This window comes from Myodes glareolus, chromosome 4, assembly GCF_982192425.1.
Source record: "Myodes glareolus chromosome 4, mMyoGla1.1, whole genome shotgun sequence".
In the NCBI taxonomy this organism is placed as follows: Eukaryota; Metazoa; Chordata; class Mammalia; order Rodentia; family Cricetidae; genus Myodes; species Myodes glareolus.
The window spans coordinates 25,165,626-25,185,134 of record NC_142029.1 but is presented as its reverse complement, the minus strand read 5'-3'; the positions used below and the strand labels follow the sequence as shown (position 1 = coordinate 25,185,134).

Below are 19,509 nucleotides of genomic sequence, written 5' to 3'. Positions count from 1 at the left end.
CCAATGTGCTTTTCATGCCAAACTGTGAAAACCAGCCAGCCCTCCACTGCAGGTGGGCTGTGGGGTTTTGTTTTCTGCCCTGACCCTCCAACAGGGAACAGAGATGTCCTAATAGATCTGGCTTTTCTTCCCCACCAGGTCTCTGTCTCGGGACTCAATCCCTGAGGCCACACAGTGCCTAAAAAAGCTACATGACAGACTTGCATTTCATCCCTTAATGAGAGCCCAGAAGGCAGAGAAGGAAATGGACCTGATTACAGTCAAGGTTTTAGTGGCCATAGATCTGTTTGCAACATGATTTACAATAAAGAACATTTTGTAAGCTGGCCTCTGAAGGGAAAGTGTCTTCGCTGAGGTCTGTGATGGTTTCATTGGCTCTCTGAACCCATGAAATACAAACTTATGGTAGCATAACCCTATTTTGTTTATTTTTTTGTTTGGTTTTGTAATGCTTTGGATGAAACTCACAGCCTCAAGCAAACGAGGCAAGTGCTCTAGTACTGAGCTGGTATAACCCCATTTGAACAAGCATAGACCTTTTGAGGACCCTTGACCAGCGCCCAAGATCAAGCAAAGGCCTCTTAACAGCCATTTGTATTTGACTGCCACAGCCAGCTCTGGTGGCAGAAGAGGGGCCTCCTGCTCACTGGCATTCATTACCGTGCCCTTACCATGATCCAGGGATGTCTGAGAGCCTCTTGGATGGTGAGCCGTTTCCTGCAGTGAGGAGGAGACAGAAAAGGTCCATGAGGACAAGTGACGGGAGCCGCGGTCCGTGTCTCACCTGTCTGACATCGGATGGCTGTACCATCAAGGCGGTACAGCCGCAGAGATGGCTGAAAACTGACTGCGTCTCCAGTACTCGAGGGAAAGTGGTCCAGGCCCTAAGCGGAGGTAGGATTGGCATGTCTCATCTCTACTGCTATCCTGACCTCTCTGGGCCTGCCTGCCTCTGCTCTCAACTTGAACAGGCCTCAAAACGCTCACTGTCTACCTTTCAAACCTTTCAAACCAGAGTCCTGCATTCATATATGGAAGACTGCACACAATAACCCCTGATTTTCAAGTACACATGCGTGCAAGCACACAAATGTGTATGCTCCTGTAGACAGAGCCATTTGTACTTGGGCAGGAGGAGATGAGGGCAAAAACCAAAATGACAAGATGAATGCCAAGGCATGGCCAGTGCCTTGCTTCTCAGCACCTGACCAGACTGGGCTACATGGTACAGATGGCAAAGTGAGGGCAGACTGGCATGTCTGTGAACAGCAACAGGAGGAAAGCATGACTACCGGAGAAGCCACAGTCTTTATCCTCTTACCGTGTCTCCTTCACAAGAAGCTTCCGAATGAAGTCCTTGGCCAGTTCACTTGTCTGACTGAAGAATTCCTCATCAAAGTCATAACTCACAGCTGTGATGTTTGACAGGGTTTCTTGCTTCGTGTCTCCCAGGAAGGGGGATGCTCCACTTAGTCTGAGCACAACAGAGAAAGACCCATGTAATGGAGGGAAAAAAGACAGACATAGGAGTAATGGACTCAGGGAGCCCCAGTCTCTTCTCTCCAGGCAGCCAAACAATAGACTTTTCGGTGTGGCTCAATTCAAATCACTTTCTGAACCTCCAACTAAATCCCTAACCCAAAAAGACTGTGTTTAATGGACTCAGAAGCTAAAAGAAAAGATAAAGTTTCTGGCAGAACAAAGTAAAATACAATAAGGGGCCAGACAAAGAAATGGGGGAGCACAGGGTAGTGGGGGGGCGGTGCAGCATCATAGGATGGTTGAACCTTACACTGACTCTATCTAACGAATGATCAGGCTGTCAACGGTCAGAGAAGTTCTAGAAAGAACTTCCAGATGGGGGAACAACTGGAGCAAAGCTCGAGAGGAACAGAAGGTGTCCAAGATTTCGTCCCCACCGGGCTTGACAAGGTTGGATCATACAGTGACCCCCTGAAGCACCAGCTCTTGATTTGACTTGCCCTTGAGCACTGGGTACCTCTACCCAGACATGCACTTGCTAGGCACAAACCCATCCTTGAGCTGCCCACCTCAATTAACCACACCATCTCACCAATTAGCCATGCCAGAGAGGGCAGTCACTTTGGCCTTCCTTTCTACTCCCTTGCCACATCTCACTTGGCTGAGACTCTTGCTGTTTCTATCACCAAATACCTCCTGGCAGTCATGCCCATTCCTATCGCTGCTTTCTTTCTTTTCTTTTCTTTTTAATATTTATTTATTCTGTCTGTGTGTATGTCTGCAGGCCAGAAGGGCACCAGACATCATTACAGACGGTTGTGAGCCACCACATGGCTGCCGGGAATTGAACTCAGGACCTTTGGAAGAGCAGGCAATGCTCTTAACCACTGAGCCATCTCTCCAGCCCCTATCGCTGCTTTCTTAGCATGGAAATAGAAAGACCAGCCTGAGCTACATAGAGAGAGACTGTCTCAGAAGATCAAAGGATGGCTAAGGCGTGATGGTGCACACCTTTAATCCCAGCACTTGGAAGACAGAGGCAGGGGAAGGATCTCTCTGTGGTCTACACAGAGAGTGCTAGGCCAGCCAGAGCGACATAGTGAGACCCCCCCATCTCAAAAAAATTAATAAATGTGAATGTATCACAGGGGTAGAGCAATTACCTAGCATATACAAGGTCTTTGGGGTCAAACTTGAGCACAAGAAATAGAAATAGAAATGTCCTGTGTAACCCTGATCCATACTAGTGGCTCTACAATTAATGGTCATTATTTCTGTCATTGATAAAACACAAATAATCCTGTATAAGTCCTAGGCCTTCGGTTTCCATAAGACCAGAAATGGGTTTGTGTCCTTACCCACCTCTTTACTATCTGGGGAGTTGATTTAATTCTATATCACCTAGTTCAAATCTATCTATCCATTATCTATCTATCTATCTATCTACCCATCCATCCATTATCTATCTATCCATTATCTATCTATCTATCTATCTATCTATCTATCTATCTATCTATCTACCTATCTACCTACTTACCTATCTTCCACAATTCCAGCCTCTCCCCCTGGGTTTCATAGATGTGTGCTCAAACCTCCATTGTAACCATGCTCCCACAGGGTGATACTAGTTGCATGGTTTATCTCCCACAGACACAGGGCCCAGGACAAGCAAATCTGACTCTCCTCCATGTGAGTATCCTGAGTTCCTGGCACAGTGCTTCTGATAAAACAGGGTTTCAAAGAATCTGTGTCAGCCAGGCCTGGTCACACCGGGCCTACAATTCCAGCTCCTGGGGGAGCTGATGCAGGAATTACACAAGTTCAAGGACTGTCTGGGCAATTTGGTGAGTTTCTATCTCAAAACAAGAAAAAAAAATCTAAAAGGTTCCAGGAATCTAATTCAGCGGTAGCACATTTGCCTAGCTACGCTCAGTTCCTCTAGGTGCAGTCCCTGCAGTTCCTAGTATCACAAAGCTAAATAAGTAAAGTCAGAGCTCCATGGTAAGACAAAACTAAGAAAAATAATATAAAATAAAAATAAATCTCATCAAATTCACAGAGTCATAAGAAGATTGTGTGGCCTGTAGAATTCTTTAATAGTTCAATATGAAAACTAGAATTCTAAGGAAACCCAGGACTGAGGAACCAACAGGTGACTCCTCGGCTCTGGAGTTACCGAGGGAGGGTCCTTGACCTTCGCTTGGCAGCAGATCCAGCTGGGGCCAGGCCAGGGCCCTGCCCTAGTGATTCTAACTTAATGGATCTGGGGTGGAGTCTGGGCCACTCTAGGTATTAAGAGATCTACTGTGCAGCCAGGGTTGAGGGCCTCAGCTGCAGCTGGGAGAGTCACAGCGTGGCTGTACAGAGCTCCCAGCTTGTGCTGTTGAGAACAATCCCTCAGCTGTGGAACACTGGCCCTGGCTCTGGGCTTTTACCCTGAAAATGCCATGAAAATAGCGTTCTCCATGTGTGCTATAAGAGGATGACCACTGGGAACCACTGGGGCTGAGTGTCTACTAGCCTGCCCTGTGTGCCAAAGCAGGGCCTATGAAACTTGTACAGGTAGCTTATTTCCACCCGCCACTTCCTGTGGCAGGAAGTCTGTGATTCCTATTTTTCTGATAAGAAAAATAGGTCCAAAGGTTAAGTACCTGTCCATGGCCACACAAACTGAAAGAGACAGTGTTAGTATCCTGTCCCAGATGAGGCCTGGTCCGCCAAAACAAAACAAAACAAAACAAAAAAACCACCTATGTGGGAAATCTTGACTTAAGCCACTAGATATAAGAGGACAATAAGGAGTGAAAGGAAGGAGAAGGAAAAATAGTGTGAAAGGGATGAGAAGAGAGAAAAGAGGAGGAAGATGGGGCAGGTGCCGTCAGGGCTGTCACAAGTGGAGCTCAGACTTGGCCTCCGGTGCTGTGTGGACTTGACCCATCTACTGGTGTCTCCCTGCCCCTCCCTCATACCTCCTGAGCTAAGCAGGTCTGCACCCCAAGGCTGGAGGTACTCACAGGATGTAGGTGATGACGCCGATGCTCCTGCAAAGGACAGTCATGTCAGAGCTGTGTGGTTCCACCCTCAAACCCCCAAGGCAGTCAGCACACAGGGCCAAAAAGTCACTTCCTTCCCCAGGTGTCCCCTGAATGACATCTGAAGCCCCACTCCTCCCTACTCCACTCTGCAACAGACCCGAATATATTTAGACTCTTTGCTTTCTGCACATTGAATCAAGGACCCAAATTCAAGGTCCAACTTCTGTGTGGGCAGACTCTGTCTTCCGAGCACATCCCTTACCCTCTGAGGCTACAACCCTTATCAAGTGAGGACAATAAATAATAAGGACAGCCTCACAGGTGGCAGGGTCTTAGGAAGCCAAGTCACGAGCTGAGCCAACTGTAAAGCAGTGTTAAATAAAATGCGTAAAGAACTGATCACAACAGCATTGCTCAGAAAACACGGGATACTTCGGCGGAACACTTGACAAACTGACCAATGAAGCTCATTTAGCTGCTACCTAGACCCTGGCTGGGACTGGCCCAGGATGAGTCTGCACTTGCTTAGCCTCTCACCTGATGACAAAACTCTAACTGGTCATGGATCCAAGCCTCATTGCCTCCTGGCTGCATGTCTACTGCTCCTGGAGTATTGTAGACTAGGAGCGTAAACAAGGTGTCTGAGCACTCAGGGACCTGCCCTCTACACCAGGGGCTGGGCCTTCTGTCCCCGGAAGGATCCCAGACCACCACTTACCACATGTCGGCCTCCAGTCCCAGGGGCTCATAGTTCACGATTTCTGGAGCTGAAAGAAGTCACGTCGAGGAGTCAAGAGGGGGTGCAGAGGAGAGGAGATGGTTCTAGGGAACTCTAGAGTGTTTGGTGCCCAGTGTCTCCATCTTGAATCTCCAATAGGGAGGAAGGAATATACAAACAGTAGATGGAAATATCCAGGATGTAAGATGTTGAGAAAATGAGTTACTATGGACTGTGTGTGACTCTACAGAAAATCTATGTGGACATTTAATTCTCAGGCAACAGTAGAAGACGATAGAGCCTTACAGGTGCTTGGGTCATGAGAGAATCTTCAGGAATAAAGTTAGGCTCTTATAAAAGGCCTCAGGAAGATTGTTCCCTCCTTCCATTGGGAATAGAGAAGGTCACTAGTACCTATGTGAAAAGTCCCTCACTGGACACCAGGCTCCCTGGCACCCTCATCTGGACTCCCATCCACCAGAGCTGTTGTTTATAATCTATCCAGTCTAAGGCGTTTGGTTACAGCAGACGGCCAAGGGAAGACAGACATGATTTCCTGCTAGCCTGGGAGAAATCTCTCATGAACAGCCTTGATGAGGAGGGAAAGGGAGGCACAAAGAAAGAGGGAGAAGGGTAAGGGAAGAAGACATGGAGGCTTGGTGATGAGGCCTGCTGTGGGGAAGGAACCCTGATGGGCAGAGACTCCAAACAGGTCCACGCTGGTTGGGTGACGGGGAAGAAGGCAGAGAGAGCCTTTGTCTTCCTCTGAGTCCTGCCCAAAAGACGACTTCATCTGAGGACATCTTTAGCGGTCACTGAGGTAAGGTGAGAAGCCTGAGGGGACGCCAAACATGCCAGGGGTCAGCTGACGGCAGGGGAGGAGCTTGGGCCGAGCATCCGAGCATCAGATTTGAAATCATTATATGCTAGTGGAAGAAGGATATGAGCCAAAGATATGGTGGGTGACCAAGAGAGGGTAGAGTGCAGGGAGAAGACTCTGCTAAAGACACAGGAGGACCATGTGTTGTCCAGAGAGCACCGAGGCCTCGGAAAGCCAATGCCGAATTTCACACCCACTTTCCCCACGACTTTAAGAAAGCAGTGTGAAGTAGATGGCAATAACGGGAGTACCTCACAAGGGAAGGGAGGTCCAGCTAACTGCTAAGGCAAGAGGGAGAGCATGGGAAAGACGAGATTATTTATCCAGAACACTATCGAAACCACTGCATCTGTAGGGTATGTCAGCTGTCCTCTCCCCTACATCTCCTCCTTCAACATACAGGCACCCCTACACTGGCTTTTTTCTCTCTAGCTTTATAAAAATGGTTCCAGGATGCATTTGAAATTCTTTTGATTGTTTTCACGTGTTTCATCCATGAGCTGCTATTTCCACAGCTGTGTAATAGTTCATCCGCTTCCTGTCTATCTGCGTCCCAGCAGTCTCCTCTCAGAATCACTTGGATGGTTTCTGCTTCTCATTATTAATACTTTTTTTAAAAAATTATTTCTGCTGATGGACACATAAAAGTGTGTTATTTTTTTTAAAATGATATTCAAATTAAGTGTGGACCTTAAGTAATCTATCAACTGGCCCAATAAGATAGGTGCATAATTTGAGAGTCTACATTTAGAGAATTTTTTTTAAGTTTGAGAGCCAAGGTCTCACTGGACAGCCCATGCTGGATTCCAACTCATAATCCTCCTGTCTTACATTTCTGAGTTAGAGACATTTATTTTGTTCCTCCCCAAACCCCTCAGTGTTAGGATCAAAGGCATGTGCCACCACCGCTCAGCCAGCCATGATCTTATACAGCACAAACTAGTCTCAAACTCCCTGTGTAGCTTCTCATGGCCTTGAACTCCAAATCCTCTTGTCTCCATCTCCCAGTTACTAAGATTATAGGTGTGTGCCAGCATGCCCAACTCCAGGTTAGATAATCTCATCACTTTGGTGATGATCATTTCTCTAAGAATTTGCTTTCATGTCTGTGTGTGTTGTGTATTTACCCTGTGTATTCCAGCCTTGGCCCATCAGCTCCTGGGGATTCTCCTGTCTGCTTCTCATCTTGTGGTAGGAACTCTGAGAGTACAGACACGCATGACCTCACCTGGCTTTCCAAGGGTTCTCGGGATTTAAACTCAGGCCATGCAGTCATGGCAAGTGCGTTACTTGGCAATATCTCCTCTACCCTAGGAAAGTAACCTCACTGCCTCTTACTAAGAGTGGTCTGTGGCACATGACTACAGACTGAATATTTTTTATGATTTGTCTTTAGCTCTAATTCTGTGCAGATGTGTGATTCTGTGTGTAGGTATGTACGCATGTGAGTGCAGGTGCCAGAGAGGCCAGAAGAGGGTTTTGGGTCCTCTGGAGCTGGAGTTATAGATGATTGTGAACCTTCTGCCATGGGAACCCCATGGGACCTGAATTTGGGTCCTCAGCAAAGGTGGTCTGCACTTCTAACCACTGAGCCACCTCTCCAGCTCTAAAGTTCTATCTAGTGCTCTCAAATCGTGCCTGGTCTTTTGTTGTTTGTTTTTGTTTGCTTTGTTTGAGACAGGGTCTGGCTTGGAACAAGGCACCTGAAGGAGAAAATAAAGCCAAGCTGCTTTTTGAGGAGGCCACTCCCTCCATCTCTGAAATACTTCAATTCCCCAAGAAGATAGATACATGATGGTTTGGTTCTCAACTCTCATCCCTTTTCTCTCTGCTGAGGGATTTTCTTGTGATCCTCCAACCTCTGGACCAGGGCCCAGAGGGGAATTTTTAGGGTGTAGGACAGAACAGGCTGGAGTACAGGGTGAAACAGACAGAGGGAAAGCAGTAAGGCCAGGGCCTCATGGGAGCTGGCCACTCCGATGTGGGAGCGAAGGCCAGGTTCTCGGGAGAGGCAGGTGGTGGATCCGGCCCTTGGCAGATAAATACCTCTGTCCTTTACAGGGAATCAAAAGCTACTTTAGAGAGAGGAATTCCTGTGGGAACCAAGGCAGGGAAGTGATTTTAAATCTGCACAATAAACTCCTTCAAGAGTAAATGGTGGGGCCAACTCTAGGAAAGTTTAACTCTACAAAGGCCTCTAAGCCCACCTGGCTACTCTCTGTCCCAGTGGGCACTTGAAGCCTATGCCTGTCTCCTCACTTAGGGCCTAGTAAGACAATTTCTTCTCAACCTCTTTGGTTTTCCAGTTTCCCAAGGTATCATTTCTCAGCCCAGACATGAGGATTGTTCCTGGGATTTCCTTCCCTTCTTCTGTGTGTGTGTGTGGCGGGGGTGTGCGTGCATGCAAGTCAGAAGACAACCCTGGCTATTACTCTTTCAGTAATATTATTTTTTGAGACAGGGTCCTTCACTGGCCTGGAATCTGTCAAGTTGTTAGGCCAACTAGCCAGTGAGCCCTAGCTCTGGTATTACAAGCGTGAATAACTACTCTTGGCTTTCTTACATGGATTCTGGGGCTTGAACTCGGGTCTGAACTTTCTCCCCAGCCCTAATGTCAGAATGAGAGAAAAACAGTCTCAGAACTTACCAACAAATTCCGGTGTTCCAAAAATGTTTTTAAATTCAACTCCATCTTCTATTTCATGAGCCAGGCCAAAGTCAATCAGTTTGATGTGTGGAATGGGGATTGTCTTGTCTAACAACATAATGTTTTCTGGCTGGAGGACAAACAGAAAGAAGGGAAGATAGTAATTAGAGTGTTGTTTTGTGTTTTCCTCTCGGGTTAGGGTGGGTTTTGTGCTCTTTTGGGTGGAGGGATAAAACAGCAGGGTTCTTGCTTTTTTTGTCCTAGGTCTTCTGTGAGCTCAAATCCTGCACCAAGGGTCAAGGGTCAGTTTTTACTAACCCTGTACCGACCGCAAAACTAGAGAACTGGGCTCTAATGTCCTATCTGTCTCTGACTGGAAGATCCCTTCAATGTGGTTCCCTGCTTCCTCATCTGCCAGATGGGACCGATGAGATACTTGTAGCCTCTCCTATAAGCAAAGCTACCTCTCTACGCAAGACACACAAGCTTCCCCGAGGTCTATACATGGCGTGCCGGCCTTGACTGTGTAACCTCCCTCTTTCCTCTGGCCAGTCGGCTTCCTGTTGACTTTCTTTCAGACGAACCAATTTCTCTCTGTGTGTTTAACTAATTTTGGTTTTTGGCAGGACGCAGAAACAAAATGCACCTGATTTCCAGGGAAAATACCAGCTGCCCAAACTATTTCCGGTCCTGAAACAGCTGCTGGCCTGATACAACAATGCAGGCCTGGCGGTAAGAGAGGAGATGCTGACTAGACCCTCACAGTCCTCCCCACCATCCACTTCTCAGCTCTCAGGGAAGCTGGGGCAGGGTCCTGAGGTCTGCCCTCTTCATTGCGATCTAAGCCCCCAGACTAGACAGGAAATGGGCAGGTTCACCTGCTTAGCCATTTTCCTCTACTCCTCCAATGACGGATTGTCCTGAAAACTTCATCCACACAAAACCCTATACGCAATGTTCATGGCAGCATTGCCACAAGAGCCCTAAGGTAGAAAATGCCCATCAACTTGTTAAGTTGGGTGCGTAGTCCCCAGTCCCTGGCATCCATCCCAGCCTCCCTGACCTGGGAGTTGCTTTGGTCTGGACTCCAAATCCCAGCATGCCCACAGGGTATTTAAGTGGGCTCCCAGAGGAGAAACACTGCTACGGACCGGCTCAGGGGAGCCACTCAGACCGTGAGGGAATCAGAGCGAAGGACGGAAGATTTCAGGATACGGCGGAGGAATTTGACAGACAGCCACTCTCAATGTATTTTGAAAATGCTGCTGTGTTTTACTTATTCAGTGTGAGGTTTTTATATTATTACAAACAAAGAACTTGGCAAAGGCATACATCATCAGATCATAAAAAAAAGCATAGAATAGTTTACAAAAAGAATCTTTGAAAATGCTTTGACTTGGGCACAAGGACTTTCGCCCAGTCTGTACCAGGCGGCTGGCAGGGCTAAGTGACCTTGTGCTCAGAATATCTTGGGGTGTGAGAGGAGAAGGCCACTATCTTCCTAGGAAAACTTTCTGCTAGGAAATTTTAGACATGATCTCAAACTTGTCTGAATCTGGTTTCATATCATAAATCTCAACTTTCTTCCCTCCCCGACTCTCAGGGTCAGATGTTGTAATCAGCCTAGGTTTATTCTGGCCATAATGAAGGCTGCATAGGCCTCCTGCACGTAATTCTCAGGCAAACATCTAGTGTTGCTGCAGCTGTTTTCCTACAGAAGGCTTCTAAGGTTTCTCCTGATAAGAGCAACTCCTTCTGCTCCACATCATTAAGGAATTATTTTAACGATGACTTCCCTATTTCCAGAACTGGCTATTTCTTTAAAGGCTTTAATGAATAGGGGTGCAAAACTCAAAAATGTCCTCAGCAGTCTTGTTTGTATCCACAACTGCCTGGAATAGTCTGATCTGTTAGCAATATGCAAGGATCACAAAGAACACACAGACAAGGGAAAAGACAGACATATAGCACCAAGTACAGTCAGGTCGAGTCAGTACAAATGGCAACTCAGGTAGCATTACACCACAACTGGTTGCCAAGGGACAGCCCAGGACTCAACTCCGAGAAGCGCGGATCCTGATCCTTCTGGCAATATTTGCCCATCCAGTCAGCATTTCTGCTACACTGGCGAGACAGCCGTGGATGTAGCAGGTCCCCGTTTTTTATTTTTAAAATGCAACTCGAACACATCCTGTTTCACTTGGGCCACTGACTTGAAAAGACACTTAAGGAGACAAGGGAACAGAAAAATCACCAACAGTACTAATAAAATGACTACTCCAGTGAGGACAAAATACTGCACCCAATTAAATGGATTCCAAGCCTTAATTCCTGACTCAATTTCATTGGCCAAATCTTGCAGACTTCCTATTTGTAAATGAGCTTGGTTAATAGCAGAAATATCTTTCTGTAATGTAGTTAAATATAATTATTCTGCTAGATACCTTGCAAATGTGCTTTCACCTTGTCCCATGGCTCTGAATAATTATAAGTTAGTGGTCTGACACAGATTGCTTTAAAGCTTTCATGACAACGTGTGGATAGAGTAGTTTTCAAATTAACAATGTCCTGTCCAAGAACAAGGACCACTTCTAATACATTAATTTTTGCCTCCATTTCATTGTCAATCCCTGCCTGTCTCAGCAATGCAGATATAATGTTCTTATTTAATGTATTTACATAATGAGCAGTATGAATCTCTTGAACTAAAGCTGTTGTAGCTACAGCAAAAGTAGTGAGTATCGATATTAACGCTGCTATGCCTAAAATAAGTGTAGCCACAAACCTCCTAGGTCACACCAGATAACAAAAGGTATGCGTCTAACAACAAGCAAAATATTTAAATCTTTTGGTTCAGCTGAAGTAATGCAATTAGTAAGTTTACAGGAATGACAAACAACTTGATAGGACTTATTTACTTTGGTAATATTAACAAAAGCAGGCTGAGCTAATAATAATGCATTAGGATAAGAAATACATGCCCTGAGTCCTATGGGCTCAGACTTAGTATGATTAGGTCTTTTGTCCAGAAACACACATATAGGTCAGAATGTTTTCTAGTAACATTTCCTTCTTTAGCAAACCATGTAGGCTCCACAAAGCCTGGAGAAAACCATCTTCGTAAGGGCTCTCCTACTCCTACGTATTTATAATGATGAAATTTCTCCTAATGAGTGTTTATATGATTTTCATAAGAATACTGTTGACTTGAAGATATAGAATAATCCCAAATTTCATAAGAGGAATTCTTAGGCTGATATTTAGTGGCTGCATTTGGAAAGCCACAAGTTAGCCATGTAGGAAATTTATTAATAGCTGAATCCCAAAACTGATCCTTATCCTGATATTTTTGAATACATGGTTCAATAGGCATAGATGAGACCTGCTCATTCTCCTATGGTCTGCATCTGAATTTCCCAAATCCATCTCTTTCCAACATTTTCCTTATCTGGGCTGTCCATAAGAAAAGTTCTATAACCTGAACTTAAGCAAAATTTTGGAACCTTTCCAGAGAATACAATGCAAATCGGTAAGGAATCAGAACATCCCTCAAAGGTTATTAACGAGGACGAACTAATTCTTGCGTCAGAATCCTGAGCACCTCCCAATCTCCCAGTATCATTGGTTAAAATTCTGATGGGCTTCTGATCTAGCCAACCAACAGGTTGCAAAATCGGGGGATTAGGAACATAGGCCCAATATGCCATTCCCTGTACTGTAGGGGGTGCAGACATCAAAGCTAAAAAAAGCAAGAAAGTACAGGCTGGGTTTCAGGGATTTTCCCTGCTGAATAAGCAGACTTTCAGCTTCCTTGATGAGGTGTTTGACTTTCGTCCAGGTGATTTCTGGAGCCCGTGACGGAGTTAGTTTCATTTTCCTCATTTGACACATCAGATTTCTCGGCTGTTTCTGTAGCTTTCTCTTTTTCCGCCATCTCTCCTGGTGTCGGTCGGACAAGCCTGTCTGGTATCCAGATGGGGGAGTCGGCATCCTGTGGAAATACACAAGCATACCCTCGCCCCGATGTTATTAGAACATCTGGTCCTCTCCATTGGCCAGATAGCAGATCTTTCCATAGGACTTTTGGCAGGATAGAGTTAAACTCACAGGTCCAATGCACCATTGCAGATGTCAATCCTTTATCATTAGTATTTAAATGATTTAATACAAATAAGGTATGTGATAATAAATGATGAGGAGCAAAATATTCATGTGCTCTCTGAAACTTTTCAATCTGTAATTTTAATGTTTGATGTGCTCTTTTAATAATTACCTGGCCCTGAGGGCTATATGGGATGCCTGTAGTATGTACAATGTGTCATTGTGCACAAAAAGTTTCAAAAGCTTTAGAAACATAAGTAGGACCATTATGACTGTAAAGAAGTTATCATTATAATTGGTTAATAATTGTTAACATTATTATGGAAAACATCCTGCTAAGGAATTTCTTCTGTCCCTTTGAGAATAAGGGGTAAGGGTCCTATATTTCCCCAATCCTCTTGGTTCTAAGGGTCAGCTCAATCATGAGCTGGCTTTGTTAACTTTGGACAAATTGTTTCTTATAATTATAGATTTTTAGTATATCTCTTTTGACTTAGCATTTTAATCAGGGATAATTGGACGATGTATTCTTTTAACTGCTTCCAGCTGACTTTGGGGCGACGTTGTCAAGGGTTAACAAAGGTGAAATGCTAGTCAGAAAGAGAAAATTTTAGGAACATTTGGTTCATGGACTTTGTTGAACAGCCAGGGGGCATTCATATCGGCTAGACTGGTCCACATCAGTTTTCAGCAAGTCCATGGTCCACAGTCATTTAGAGCAGGTTGTAGACAGCAATTAATGTTTGTTTGTGTCTGCCAACCAAAGAGAAACCTGTAGAGATAAATTTATACTAGGAACAGAAGTTAATACATTTAAAACTTTTAGGCCCATTATTTGTCTTTATCTGTAAAGGCATTCCCATGATTTGAAAACATAAAGTGAGATATTGAATAACATTCTTAATAGCTTCTCCTGTGTGTGCTGAGGCAACTTATGGAATGAAAAAAAGTATCAAGTCATATGCACATAGCATAACCTTCCAAAGGAGAGTACATGTGTTACATCCATTTGTCAGATTCTTAGAGGGAGTAGACCCCGTGGATTTATTTATTATTTATGGGTGGATGTTGATGAGCAAAATTATCTGTCAAGCATCTGCTTGAGAGAGATGAAATTTTTGTTATAATGCTTTAGCATTGACATGAAAAGCTTTATGAAAAGCTCTCGTCTTCTCCAAGGTAGAACTCATGAATATATATATTCCATTTTTCTTCACTCAAAGGTCCTGGCAGAGCTGTATGGGCTCTCATGTACTGAACGTAAAAACAATTTCTTCTCTGCCAAATTAAATGTTGTAATTGCTGAAATAAAAGGCACACTGGGCTGGAACTTTTAATAGGTCCAGCTACTTCTAAAATTCTGAGGGTATTAGCAATATATGTCGAATCTGATATTAGATTAAATGCAAAAGGGCAAGCTTTACATTCCACAGCCTGTCTTAGATTCGTCTGTAAATACAGTTGGGGCCATGGAAATAGGCTGTGATAATGTTATTTTAGAAAATATTACAGGATGTTCCTTAAAAAATCCTAACAGTGGATGTCTGGAATAATGATTATCTATGTTGCCATCAAAACCATATTGCAAAATAGCCCAATCATCTATTGTAGCACATAAGATCTTAACTTGATGGCTGGAATAAGGCACTGTAATGGAGGTGGGGGCAGTTCCAAAATATCATAAACACTGCTCAATCCCTTTCAGGGTTAAAGTTGCCATAGCAGTAGGATAATGCTTAAGAGCTTTGGCTGGAGATATTTTGGAATATATCCAAAACAATGACCCGTTTTGCCATAACAATCCTGTAGGCTGGTGATATGAAGGCAGAATGCACAAAACAATGTCTTGGCCCTCTTGAATCCTCTGCAGAAAGGCATCTTGTAATCTATTTTCCACTTTTTTCAATGCCTCATGTGCTTCATTAGTCAATTGTCTTGGAGAATTCAAAGCAGAATCTCCATTTAAAATATTATATAAGGGCTTTAACTCATAATTTGGCAACTTCAATTAACATCTAAGCCAATTTATATCACCTAACAACTTTTGAAAATCATTCAAGATCTTTAAATTATTTTTTCTCAATCTTACCTTTTGTAGAATAATTTGCTTCTCACAAATTCATGCTCCTAGATAATTTATGATTTTATCCTTTTTGTACCTATTTTCTTGCGGACTTTGAAACACTGGGCATGCTGATCGCAGCTCAGTTCTCACCTCTTTCTAAACGCTTAGATAAAATATGCTTTCGGAGCTGCCCTGACCTCCTCCCACATAAGGTGGAGGGGTGGAGGGTGTTATGGGGCAAAGCGTCAGCACTTTTAAACCTCCTTTCTCCTTTTTTCTCATCCTTTTTCTCAGTCTTGTCTTCTCAAATTTGCTTACAATTGCTTGCAGTTGCTTATCTGACTCTTTTAACTCAGAAAGGTCCGGGTATAACTCTCCCCATTCCTGACGATTCCTTTTACTGCTTGTCTTTTCTGACTTTTTTGATCTTTCCTCTTGCAACATTTCCAGCGCTGCCTGTCCATTTTCTACTGCTTTACTGTAATGCAGATCCTCCAGACAGCCTCTAATTAACTTCCAAATTGACTTGACCCCTCCCTTAAGGATCCAAACTGCCCTTGCCCTCATTTATTCCTCAAAACTTTATTAGGTAAATTAACATAAAGTAGCAGTAATAGTTGAGCAATTCTTTGTCCCTTGTGGATCTGAATAGTTTCAGATAATGGTTTCATCATGACCTTAATGTCATTTTCTATGTCTTCATCTATGACACCTGACACAACCTTAAAATTCTTTTGATAGTTGTAACTTCTTCCTATAAGTCCCACAGTTTGTGGCAACAATGTTCCTTTCATTGATGTGGGTACTGAGGCAATGCCATCCCATTTAAAAAGAATCATATCTTTTGAGCTAGCCAAATCAAGGCCAGCACTACCTGGTGTTGCTCTAGGTAACTCATGTATGGTAAACTCTGGAGCATCAGGATTTAAAGTTCCTGGCTCTGATTCCTTAACTGATTTTTCCTTTCCCTTAAGGATCCCTTGCTTAAATGCAAAGTCGAGGTCTCTCCCCTCTTTTCCCACAATGACATCAAGAGGCTCCCTGAAACGGCGAGCCAGGGTGCAATGGCAAAAAATTTCTTTTAAGTATTTTGTCTTATCTTCTAGATTCTTTAAACATAGCAGCTCATTAAGAGCCTAAACAATTGAGTGCAATTGATTAGCACCCATATTTAATTGATATTCCTTTTACTTTCGTTTCGTCGACTTGTGAAACTGTTTTTCACTCATTCCTTGTTTATGGAATGAGCAATAAATCTCCCGCTTTGATAGCGGCTGCTCCTCCTTCATTTCCAGGGAAAAGCAATTAACCCCCGCTTTGCTGCGGTTGCCTTCTCTCTATTTACAAAGAGAGCTATTAATGAATCCTGCTTTAACAGCAGACGCTTTCCTTTTACTTATAGGAAAAGCAATTAATCGTCCCTACTTTAGTCGTAGGATTCCCATTTACCTGAGAACTATTTTCCCCTGCTTTGGTCACAGGATCCCCAGCTTACCTGAGGACTACTTCCCCTGCTGTTGTCCATGGTCTGGACCAGGTCCTGACAGCAGGTGTTGCATTGGGGGTCATCTTACCCAGTGGTCAGCATTGTTGTTATCCAGGTGGAGACATCGTGGTGTCCCATAATCTTCTCTGGAGACCTTGGATCACTGTTAGGGTCTTAGAGTTTCTGTCCAATATAAGCCTTTCAAACTTTATTTTAAATGCCATTTTGTATAGATTTTTGAAGCATTTAGGGCTGTCCAGGGATCTCTGATTAGGCAAACTTTATTATTTTTATTAACTTATATTTTTAACAAACCAAAAATATATACCATATTTTTGTTAGAGTAAACCTGTAAATTAATCATTTTTAGCAAAGACAATGAGGCTAAAACCTAAATATTAACAATATGAAACATTTTGTAAACATTTGTGTTTTATTTTTAAGACATAAAAATTCTCAAAAATTGTATGAGTCAGAACATTTGAATATTCTACTGCAAAGAATAACTGTCAAGATATTAGAAAGTCTTTGCTTAGAAAAAAGACGAATCTTAAATATAATTTCTTTGCTGAATGTGGAGAAGGCATTATTTATTTTTACATAAACAATTAATCAATGACTTTGATTAATTATTTCATTATTAAAGAAAAATATACCCAAATCAATATTTGCTCAGGAAGTTTTTGGCAAAATGTGGCAAAATCATATGATGTTCATAGGACAGAGTTTTTGAGACCCTTACTCTGTTGAGTATACTCACCTCATATATTTTTTAATATCACAAAGCTACACAAGCATGCATAAAAGAAATAACCATGACCCTTTTCACAAGACAAACAGAGCCCTTCAAAACCAGAATTAACCATTAAACATTCAGATATAAGTAATTACAGCAAACTTCTTTTGGCCTCTTATTACCTTTTATAACATTATATATACCTTTTGTAATTTTTAGGTTTGACTCCTTTCTCAATCTTTGTTTCATTGATAAAGCCAGACACTTTTAGACAAACCCCTTTTTATTATTTTTATTTATTATTGTTATTATTTTAGCCTTTTTGCCCTTTTTAGTTTTTAGATAATATGGAAGCCTAATGCATCTTTAACATTTATTCTAAAATTAATGTTTTTTAAAGTTACAAGTTGATATAATTTAAAACTTTTTATAAGCACTACTAGGACAGGAAAGAGTTAAGAGAAGAAACTGCTGGCCAGCGGAAGAAACTTTGAGTGTTATCACAGTGAAAAACTTGGCTCAGAAAAGAAAAGAGGCACAGAAAGTGTCCTTAGCTGCTAATGCCTTTTTAAATCCCCTGTTAACTTTTCTCTGATCATAATTTTAGACTTTTTGCTTTATATTTGCCTGGTTTTTATTTCTATTTTTATGTTTATTTTTATTCTTATCTAAGGGCGTTCCATCCTTATGGAACTTAGATTTACATTCATTCTTCCAGTGCTTTCCCTTTTTGCATCGGGGACAAAGTCCGGGAGTTCCCCTTTGCCCTGCTCCTTTTTGCCCTTCTTCCCTGGGCCTCCTGCAGTCTTTCTGCATGTGCCCAGGTTTCCCACAATTATAACAAGTGAGAGATGAGGAGTCTCTTACACCTCCTTCATATATCTTTTCAATATTGGCACTGAATTTCCAACCTTTCATTGCTGCAGCATAAGCCATTCCTTGGACTAATGCTGATAAGGCATCTCTCATAGATTGCCCCATGATTCCTCAGATTTCTTACTTCTTGATCGGTGATCCTTTACCGACGAGACTGCAGATCTCTGGTAAGAGCCGTTCCTGAAAACTAATAAAAGGAAAAAGAAAGAAAAGAGAAAGAATACCTGTCCTTCAAGTCCCTGTTCGGGCGCCACCTGCTACGGACCGGCTCAGGGGAGCCACTCAGACCGTGAGGGAATCAGAGCGAAGGACGGAAGATTTCAGGATACGGCGGAGGAATTTGACAGACAGCCACTCTCAATGTATTTTGAAAATGCTGCTGTGTTTTACTTATTCAGTGTGAGGTTTTTATATTATTACAAACAAAGAACTTGGCAAAGGCATACATCATCAGATCATAAAAAAAAGCATAGAATAGTTTACAAAAAGAATCTTTGAAAATGCTTTGACTTGGGCACAAGGACTTTCGCCCAGTCTGTACCAGGCGGCTGGCAGGGCTAAGTGACCTTGTGCTCAGAATATCTTGGGGTGTGAGAGGAGAAGGCCACTATCTTCCTAGGAAAACTTTCTGCTAGGAAATTTTAGACATGATCTCAAACTTGTCTGAATCTGGTTTCATATCATAAATCTCAACTTTCTTCCCTCCCCGACTCTCAGGGTCAGATGTTGTAATCAGCCTAGGTTTATTCTGGCCATAATGAAGGCTGCATAGGCCTCCTGCACGTAATTCTCAGGCAAACATCTAGTGTTGCTGCAGCTGTTTTCCTACAGAAGGCTTCTAAGGTTTCTCCTGATAAGAGCAACTCCTTCTGCTCCACATCATTAAGGAATTATTTTAACGATGACTTCCCTATTTCCAGAACTGGCTATTTCTTTAAAGGCTTTAATGAATAGGGGTGCAAAACTCAAAAATGTCCTCAGCAGTCTTGTTTGTATCCACAACTGCCTGGAATAGTCTGATCTGTTAGCAATATGCAAGGATCACAAAGAACACACAGACAAGGGAAAAGACAGACATATAGCACCAAGTACAGTCAGGTCGAGTCAGTACAAATGGCAACTCAGGTAGCATTACACCACAACTGGTTGCCAAGGGACAGCCCAGGACTCAACTCCGAGAAGCGCGGATCCTGATCCTTCTGGCAATATTTGCCCATCCAGTCAGCATTTCTGCTACACTGGCGAGACAGCCGTGGATGTAGCAAAACACGTAGTTTTCGGGTCTTCATGGGCTCCCTGCTTTTCTGTCTCCCCGCCATGAACTCAGCCACCCGAGAGCGTCATTCTTAATAAAATGATGGACATTTTGATTTGGTTTGATTTGACCTAATTGGATTTCTTGTGCCAGTGGAGCTGTCCTTCTTTCTTCTTATTATTATTTTTTTTACTTAACTGGTGAAGAAACAAAGGGTGAAAGACCCAC

At 43.1% G+C, this 19,509-nt stretch overlaps 1 protein-coding gene across 2 annotated transcripts in view; it reads right to left on the bottom strand.

The window, feature by feature from the left end:
* The window catches only part of Dapk2 (death associated protein kinase 2), a 128,226-nt gene that overhangs the window by 15,016 nt on the left and 93,701 nt on the right, over nucleotides 1-19,509 (bottom strand). For both annotated transcript variants that reach the window (XM_087905329.1, XM_087905328.1), the window contains exons 5-9: nucleotides 8,763-8,892; nucleotides 5,236-5,284; nucleotides 4,497-4,523; nucleotides 1,322-1,474; nucleotides 672-717 (exon numbers count right to left, since the gene is read on the bottom strand). In XM_087905329.1, coding sequence (XP_087761455.1) covers nucleotides 672-717; nucleotides 1,322-1,474; nucleotides 4,497-4,523; nucleotides 5,236-5,284; nucleotides 8,763-8,892 — 405 coding nt within the window. The remainder of the gene's footprint in view (nucleotides 1-671; nucleotides 718-1,321; nucleotides 1,475-4,496; nucleotides 4,524-5,235; nucleotides 5,285-8,762; nucleotides 8,893-19,509) is intronic.